Here is a 9,839-nt window from a genome sequence, read left to right on the forward strand (position 1 = left end):
GTTTAAATTATAAAATCAAAATTACAAAAATTCAAAGTATAATTTTTAACACGTGTGTGTGATGTGTGTATCAGTTTTTCTATTCTGGTGGGGACTTAAACCTGAATACACACAGACTCATGGGGACTCGTGCATTTATTTTAGAGATCAAAATTACATTAAAAATAATTTATAATAAATTTTTGAAAAATTAATTTTTATTCTGCAAGGATGCATTAAATTGATCAATGCATATCATATTACATTTACAAAGCAAGGACTTTGTCATACTTGCCCGTGGCCAAACTGAAGGAGAGTCACATGAGTCAGAGATGGTTGCAAGGGAATGATAGATTTGCCTCACCTTCTCCTTTTGTTATGGGATGGTATCAATTCTATTTTCTGTCTGTTGTCAGAGAACAGCCTCTCCTCCACCTTTTATATTGCAAACTCATACATTCACCCTGCTTTGGAATGCCACTGACGCAGTTAGAAAGGTTATTCATAAATTCGAATTATTTTTAAGGTCAGGACATTTACATCTGGACAGTATGCTAATACCTGCTAAATGGCAGAAAATCGGGTTGATGCTACTAACTAGTATGCAAGCTTGCATAATCAAACCAAGTTTATAATGTCAATAGAGAAGAAAATACCAACAGAATAAGTCATTTCAAACTGTTTTTTGAGGTTAACGTATATATATTTGATTTCTGAAGTGATCCTAGTAACCTAATATCTGTTTTTGTCATTATACTTGTTTTTGCAAGTATAAACAATTAAATCAGACCTATATTATTATTAGTGCTATCAATCGATTCAAAAAATGAACTAATTAATCGCACATTTTTTCTGAAATTAATCGTGCCTAACATTAAAGTTTTTAAATATACTTTTAAATTGCAATAACTTCACATTCAATCTTCAAATGTACAAACAACATAAAGACAGTATATTTTTAATATTTGTTTAATGGCATCTATTTATGACTGAAGGCCAGTATCACTGATACCAATACTACTAATACTAGTTTTTCCCCTAATATTTAACCATTGACTATAGCCATTCAACATTACAGTATAATTGAGAGCTATCAATTTTAACCTTTATTAGACTTTTTTTTTTTTTACCTAATTTAAGTGAACTTAAAACAACCTTCACATAAACCCATTATAATAAATGTCATATTTACCTGTGCCCTTCAGTACAAATATACAGAAATTGAAATTGAAGTTATCAAACACTAAATTCTAAATTAAATATAGATTAATCCTTAAAGCTATAAAAGTTATTGATTTTCTCTTTTTTCTTTGATTAACAGACATCACAGCAGCGGGTTATTAGGTTGTTCTGGCTGCTATTTCTTTAAGAGCTGCCGCTGCTGAACGTGACGCGGATCTGACACTCATCGTATTTTCTCTCAACTCTCCTTTTCTGACCCACTTCAGGTCTTGAAGTCTCTATTAATGAGCTGACGAGTTAAATCGGGTGTGTGTGTTAGATGAGTGAGACAGTGCTGGGCTGCTCCAGGACAGTTTTGAAAACCATTTCAGAGACATGTTCTTAAATGTGACTCATATATAATACATTACATGCATGCACAGTTTTAAGGCAGCTTTAATCGCCTTTTTGGTAACTTCATGACTTAACTGACCACGACATTGCATGCTCGTAGAGCTTTGATACAAAATAATACAGGCTACAGCGAGTGGTGGCACGTGCTATGAGCACAGTACCTTTTCCGCGCTCATTAGACTGAAGTGAAGTTGGAGCGCGTCTGAAACGTCTCCCGTTTGATGTGGTCGCAAAGACGCTCTGCGACTAAATTGTGAGTGGGGCCAACTCTAGCCCCGCCCCTGTGTTAATTGCATTAAATATTTTTAACGTGTTAAACTGAAAATATTAATCACCTGCGTTAACACACTAATTTTGACAGCACTAATTATTATATATATATATATATTTTAGTGCTGTCAAATGATTAATTGCAATTAATCACATCCAAAACAAAAGGTTTTTTTACAGAATATGTGTGTATACGGTGTATATTTAATGTATATATAAATACACACAAATACAGTATATATTTTGAAAATCTTTCCATGTATATATTTATATTCATATAATTGATATTATATACAAATATTTTAAATGTATAAATTTTACATATTTTTCTTAAATGTATACATGCATGTGTATGTATTATTTATATATACATATTAAATATACACAGTACACACACATATATTATGTAAACAAAAACTTTTATTTTGGATGCGATTAATCGTGATTAATCATTTGACAGCACTAATATTTTTTTATCTTCTGATATTTCAAGGGCCCTATGAAATACAACTAGAAATATTTTTTCCTGAAATCAAATTTTATTGGAAATTCTTTCACATTCTCTGTTGTGTTTTCATTTTTTTAGGTTCTGTTTTCTTACCGAAATTAATTCATAAAACTTCAAGTTAATGCTTTGATTTAATAATTGGATATAATGTGACTTTTGTGCTGCTCGAATGCACTTTTAACATATAATCTGCATATAAATTGCACTTTTAACATTTCAAATCTTATGATTGTGAGTTTGTAGTGCATTTCTGGGTATATCTGACAATAGTTTTAATCAAGTTAAATAGAAATGCATGTGAAGTAAACTCTCAGAGCAGCTCTGGAGATAAAGATCATGTGGAATGTCCTCATATCGTGAGACGGCAGACTTTGCAGTTTAATAATCCCAGACACTAGTCCAAATATCATGATTTGAATTTTTTGTTTAATTGTACAGTCTTACTTTTGATATATACATTTTGTGACATTCCACGTTGTATAGAAAATTCCACCTTTATGACTGAATTCCAAAATTCCAGCAGCATTTTCCGCATTGGGGGAAATCATAGGGTCCCATACGGAATCAAATAATTTCTTAAAATGATAATCAAACCTGTCATATTTACCACACAAATGCGACGTCTTTTGTAGATACTCACTGAGATGCCTGTGTCCTTATTTAAGATGACCTGTAGGAGATGTGGGGGCAGAATGGGTGGAGATTTGAACTTCTCCTCCTGTTTGGGTACGTAAGCGTCCTGATGGTACGGCCCAGGAGGAGAGCTGGACAGGTCTATAATCAATAAAAACAATGTGTCACAACAACCCATGACTGACTGTTTTTAAAACCACTTCTGCGTAATCATAAGTTATGTAGCAGATCATTTTCAGCTTCTTGTGATTAAACAGCTGTAGAAAAGTTGAGAAGATGGTTGGTTGCGTTCACACCTGACATGTCAGAGCATTTCTGTGAATCCACCATGAGCGCATCGAACACCTCAAAGTCTGTCTTCTTCACCTGGATGAAGTTGTTGACCGTGCCGAGCTGGTTGGTCACCACAGGCTAAAGAGAAGAAAAGGTCAGTGTTATGATGGTTTTAAAGTACTAATGGAGGATGGTGATGATTGACGTCTTCGTCACCTCTGTTGGGTCATGAGTCCACTGTCCATCCACAAAGAATTTATACTGGTGCTCACCCTCAGGCAAATCCACAATCGCCACAAAGTTGTTTTGACTATTGAAGAAACAGAAGTAAAAATGAATACAAATGAACTGGATTTAAGCTTTTTCTTAAAGACCTTAGTAGAATACTTTCAGCAGAAGACATATGTATCTATTATCTGCTATAATAGTATTATTTAGGCCTATATACTATTATATTTTTAGTTTTCATTTTAATTTTAGTTTAATCTTCAATTATATATTTATTTATAGTTAATTAATTACTATTTAGTAGGGCTGTCAATTTAACACGTAAATTAGGAGCAATATAATTATGGAAATAATGATGTATTACAATTATTATTTTTTTAATTCTCTCTCATTTAACACAATGATGACTACAAATATTCTTTTAGGGTTAAGTTTTCAACCCAAACCGATGTGTGTTTAATACGATTAATTAATCGGCACATCATCTAATTAATTACATTAAAAATGTAATCACTTGACAGCAGTACTATTTAGGTCATATTGATTTTTATTGAATTTTTTATTTATTTCATTTTGACTTCAGTTTTAGCTTTTATTTATTTGCAGTCAGTAATTGTAATGCTTCAACTGTTGCCGAAACAACATTTATAGTTTTCGTTCCTTTTAAGTTTTTCTTCTAATTTTCATATTTTAGTTCATTTCAATTAAGAAAAATATTTTAATCGTTTCAGTTAACGTTAACTCTTACATACCTCCTTATCAAAGGAATCTTATTGGTCCAATTATTAAAAGAGCCAGAAATATAGACTTCCTTTCCAGCTCCTGTCCACCGAAATACAGTGGGCCGATCTAAAGCGGGAACCTTTTCACTGGTCTCCAGGTCTGGTCTCCACTCAATGAACTCTTTTTCTAACGGCGCCTAATAGAAGATAAAGGACAGAACACATTACCATCAATCATATTCTTCATAAATGAGCATTCAATGCGAGCCAACACGCACTTTGATGTCCTCCCCGTGAAAAATATCAGCATCCTCTGGGCTGTCCATCAGGATTTTAGGACGGTCTCCTTCCTTGGTTCCTCGACTATCCCTCCTGTGGGCCTTTTCCTGGCCCATGCCGGCCCTCTCACTGCTTGTGTTCCCCATAGTGCTCCTAACAAGCCTTTCCAGAGGTCACACAGGGTGGGCGGCCAGCTGGCTACGCTTAAAATGATCTGTAAAACAAAACAAACACCACAATAGTGGGATAAACATTGTGATCTTAATGTGTGGATTACATGAATTTCCCAGCTGTGTTGACTTAACTGACACTGAAAGTTCAGCATGATTTTGAACTCACTCTTTATACATGCTTTCTTTCGAAGTTAATTCAACTCCAGTCAGTCTGGCCTCATTAAATGGTTTGACAGAGGTGAAATGTTCTTTCTGGGTGCATTGCCTTTAAAACCATGATTTGCTACTTGCTAACACTGTTACAAACTACTTTCAATGAAATCAGTTAAAGCCTGCTTGCTAAACGTTGCTAGATGAGTCTCGGGAAAACTAGAAAAGGTTGGATTTGTCACTCATTCATTCATTCATTCATTTACCAAAGGGGTCTGAAAAGTTGCTAAATCTAGCAAAAAGTTGCCAAGTTGGCAACACTGCTTGCTAAGGTTAGTCAGTTGCAGATGATATTTGTAAATTTGGGACAGGAACATTCTCATTCTATTGGATCATTTTATTTTACATACATTTTTAAGGTCCATTTTGCAAGAAGAAAGAGCGCTACGTTTGTCAAAGAGACATGGACTAAAATTCCATTTAGATTTTGGGATTTTAAAACATTACACTTAAGAATAGAAGATTTTCATCTTCACTTTCCTTACCAAAATTAACCATGGTTTTATTATAGTAAGAATTTAGTTACCATGGTTTTTTGGCATATTGATTACCGTTTGTATAACCACAGTTTTGCCACAAATACCATGGTTAAACTATGGTTAGTGTAGCAACCAAGCTTTTGGGGAAGTCGTGGCCTAATGGTTAGAGAGTCCGACTCGTAACTCAAAGGGTTGTGGGTTCGAGTCTTGTACCGGCAGGGATTGTAGGTGGGGGGAGTGAATAACCAGCGCTCTCTCCCACCTTCAATACCACGACTGAGGTAGACCCTTGAGCAAAGCACCGAACCCCCAACTGCTCCCCGGACACCGCAGCAAAAAATGTCTGCCCACTGCTCCGGGTGTGTGTTCACAGTGTGTGTGTGTTCACTGCTGTGTGTGTGCACTTAGGATGAGTTAAATGCAGAGCACTAATTCCTAGTATGGGAAACCATACTTGGCCACATGTCACTTCACTTTCACTTTCAAAACCATGGTTAATTTGTGGTTGCCAAAGTTTTACCATGTAACTATAGTAACCATGGTTTTTTGGTTTTATTTGTAAAACCATGGTTAATTTTCAAACATCTGAGTTTGTAACTAAATTGGTACAAAAGTGTTTTAGGTCATTTATCTTCAAGCACTGGCATTTCTTTCAAAATATGCAAGACTAATTTACACGTACTCCACAAAACAACATTTTGAAAGCGTTGTCAGCTCCATTAATTGAACTGCGTATTCCATTAAAGCCTGGGACCGCAAGGCAGTTTCCACAGCTGTATTTTTCCATGCTTTTAGAAAACCTTACTCGACTGCAAGGTCACGAGAACTCAAAGGACGTCCGACAAAAAAAAAGATAGCGGACAGCCATAACAGCTTCAAGTTATATAGAGAGATATATCGTTATATGTGATATTAAACGCAGATCTATTTGTTTTTAGTGACAGCAGACGTCATCTCAATTTTAATAAATATTTTCGCTATGATGTGAAAATGTTGCAATCGCTTTGACTGAGCACCAATGCTGGACCGTTATTATAATATTATAAACAACCTTGAGTTGTCGCGCCAGCCTGCAACAGCGCACTGTATAGTGCTATATAGTTAGCCGCATCGAGCATTCTTATCTACTATTTTGTCATGTTTGAAATAAAAAAATGTTTTCGGTTGCACGTTGTCTTAATGTGACAAAACTTACATGGCCTTTTGCGCAGTGCCGTATGAATTCGCGACCGCTACTTGTCCCAGATCACAGTTATTTCGTCTTGTTTTTTTTTTTGTTTTTTTCATTCACATTGCTTATCGTCACAAACTCAACATCCTCGCATCCACTCCGCCCACCGCGGACTGCAACTCCACTGCGCATGCGCGTCTTCAACTACGCCCGCTAGGGGGAGACAAACTGCTGTTTCTCTGCGCATGCGCGTTCTTACACAAAACAAACGCTAGGGGGACACACTCATACTGGACACCGCTGGTTTTCGAAAGCATTATAAAGCGATGTCAGGTTGTAACAGAACACCCATGAAACGGTAAGTTCATAAGTGTGCAGCAATTATCACTTTTTTTCTTCCAAGTATGGTCTTTTAGGTTGTTTTCACGGCGTTTGATACATGTGGCGATGGGGATATATGCAATGTCTATTAACCGCCACTGGATGGCGACATTTAGCCGTCACTCCACCGCCACTTTTCCAAACAAAAGCTTAGAAGAGACTTGTAGCTTGTATCTGAGTTTTCAGCTGTTAATGCTTGTCCTCAGTCACAGTGTGTCATCAGATACATTGTGTGTGTCATGCAAAGTGCAATTACTCCCCCACTGGGTTTCCCTCTGTCATAGCCAGTGTTACAGACCAACCACCTCAAACACACACTCATTCTTTCTCCTCTTTCTCACCCACCCACTTAAACATTCAGCGATAAAAATGTGTTTTGAGTGCATTAAAAAGGAACACCGCAGTGCAAAAACAAGAATGTATAACATCTTCTGCTTTGCAACGCTTTCTCTGTGCTTGTCTGTTGAGCGGCTGCCTTACAGTCTGACAAGGCAACATCTGAATATCAGAATTTGCATTTGTGATCCCCTTCAATTTCATCCTGTTAGACAGCACACCGTTTTGCTTATATCCATACACACATGCACCAGAAAAATAAACTGGGGAAAAGAGTGGGAGACTGGAAGATATGTGCAGTCAAACCCACAAGACTTAAAAGACAGGAAATCAAGCATTTTTAGAATATAAAGAGTTTAATTTCATATTAATCTTCAGTGACAATAACCATAAGCACAACAACTTTATTTCTTAATGTTGCCTAATAGCAAAAGCAGATTGTTGCTATTGAAATTGCAATACTGCAATAGCAATACTGGATCTGCAGTAGCCTACTATTTATATTATTTATGATGATAACCAAGGTGTACCTCAGTACTATATACTGATTACTTCTCTTTGTTTTAGCCCTACGATAGCAAAACAGATTTTAATGAACTCGACTGATGAGATAGATTTGGATAGTAAATGATCTAATGCAACTGTTATGGTAAAATCGATATGAAAGATGTGATGAATGCTTCTGTCTAAAGAAGGAAATTAATGGCAACTCTCTGGTGCTGAATTCATGATCAGCATGTGAAGGTGAAGAGCATTTTTTAGGTTACTGTGTTTGTCTGCTGCATAGACAAAAGGAGGTCACGAGAGTGCATTATAGCTGAAATGCTAAAAGAATTGGTTGAATATTTAATGAAATGTGGTTTTAAAAATAGAGACAAAGATGTGAGGCTAGACCACATAGACTCCATCAGCTGACATGCTCCATCTCATGAAAATAAATGTAGAGTTAAAAATGTATTGTTGTAGAACATCTCACAAACATTGTCATATTTTTTTTTTTGTATTTTCAATTGCAGCATTTGTGCAAATAATCATAAATTAATTATACTATTAATAGTTGTCTTCCTATACATACAAATATGAAAATGTCTCTCTCTCTTGACATAACTTTCTTAAAAATTATACCCAAAAATATGTTTTTCTGTTGATTTGTAACCCAGATATGCTTTTTTTTTTTTTTTTTTTCGTTTTTGTTTGTTTTTTACTTTAAATGAACCCTTTTGGTCTTTTGCAGTTGATGTTGTTATGCTGAAAGTTCATGCTTTATTTATATCTTCACAAGAATCCTTCGAAAATAAGCATGACAAGAGTACAGCTGCTCACATTTTTCCTTTCTTTACTAGGATTTACACTAACAGCAAATTGGCTTTCGCTCTTGAATCTAATTCACCCACTGACATTCCAAGCGGGACTGAGAGCGTCAGATGAGTGCAACCTTACAGAGTGATGAGGCTCGGCATCCTGCCAGACTGTCCTCCTTCTCGTCGTCTGAGCATCTCAGTGTTGCCATCCACCGTGCTTATACGTCTTCACCTAAAAATATCACCCGCTTGTGACACAACCTCCCACCGAATCAAAGGAAGGTGCTGTCAGGTGCCAGATTCCAGACTGATGTCAGCATGGTGATAAGTTTACAATACTTAATGTGAAAAATCGAAATATCCAGATACAACAGTGCTCCATTCGAGTAGATTGACCTCATGGCAGACGTTAAGTTTCATACTGGTTAATGCAAATTAAAAAACCTTAAAACACAGTAAACTCAAAGTGTTTACTTGGAGTTCTTCAACATACCGTTCCAAATGGCAGTCTGATGTTTCCAAGAGAACGTCAGATACAGGACAGGTCCCATGGGGCCGCGCGTAGGCAGTGGCGCTGTGTATTCACAGATGTGTAAAAAGCTCCCTGCCAGGGGCCATGTCTGTCACACCTGCTACTGCAACTTCTCTTTCTGCTCTGAGCTGAACTTTTATTAGGCCCATCACCATCTCCAGCTGCTCCATTCCAACAAATACTCTGCACATCATGAGGGACGGCTTCACACATCACAGTTTTTAATGGCATTTCACATGATCAAAATTGTGAATGTGTTCTGAATTCCCTGTAGTAAAGAGCATACAGATGGAAGGGAAATTAGCTGAGAAATTTGTGTCCCAATCATTCAGTCTAGGGTGTGAGGCTGTTTAGGGTGCTATGAGATAGATAGATAGATAGATAGATAGATAGATAGATAGATAGATAGATAGATAGATAGATAGATAGATAGATAGATAGATAGATAGATTGATTGATTGATTGATTGATTGATTGATTGATTGATTGATGATAGACAGACAGACAGATTGATTGAGGACTGATAGACAGACAGATAGATAGATTGATGATAGATAGATAGATAGATAGATAGATAGATAGATAGATAGATAGATAGATAGATAGATAGATAGATAGATAGATAGATAGATAGATAGATAGATAGATAGATAGATAGATAGATAGATAGATTGATGATAGACAGACAGACAGATAGATTGATAGATTGATTGATAGATTGATGATAGACAGACAGACAGATAGATTGATAGATTGATTGATAGATTGATGATAGACAGACAGACAGAT

General features: G+C 36.2%; 1 protein-coding gene across 1 annotated transcript; it reads right to left on the reverse strand.

The window, feature by feature from the left end:
• Positions 1-2,853: 2,853 nt before the first annotated feature.
• LOC107567443 (5'-AMP-activated protein kinase subunit beta-1-like) lies at positions 2,854-6,690 on the reverse strand. Its single transcript, XM_016253118.1, has 6 exons — positions 6,525-6,690; positions 4,467-4,681; positions 4,219-4,385; positions 3,455-3,548; positions 3,262-3,376; positions 2,854-3,106 (listed from the first exon to the last, which is right to left on the reverse strand). The coding sequence occupies exons 2-6, from the start codon at positions 4,611-4,613 to the stop codon at positions 2,877-2,879; spliced, it is 753 nt and encodes a 250-aa protein (XP_016108604.1). The 5' UTR covers positions 4,614-4,681; positions 6,525-6,690; the 3' UTR covers positions 2,854-2,876.
• Positions 6,691-9,839: the final 3,149 nt, after the last annotated feature.

This window comes from Sinocyclocheilus grahami, unplaced genomic scaffold (genome assembly GCF_001515645.1).
Source record: "Sinocyclocheilus grahami isolate Dianchi unplaced genomic scaffold, SAMN03320097.WGS_v1.1 scaffold1159.1, whole genome shotgun sequence".
Lineage (NCBI taxonomy): Eukaryota > Metazoa > Chordata > Actinopteri > Cypriniformes > Cyprinidae > Sinocyclocheilus > Sinocyclocheilus grahami.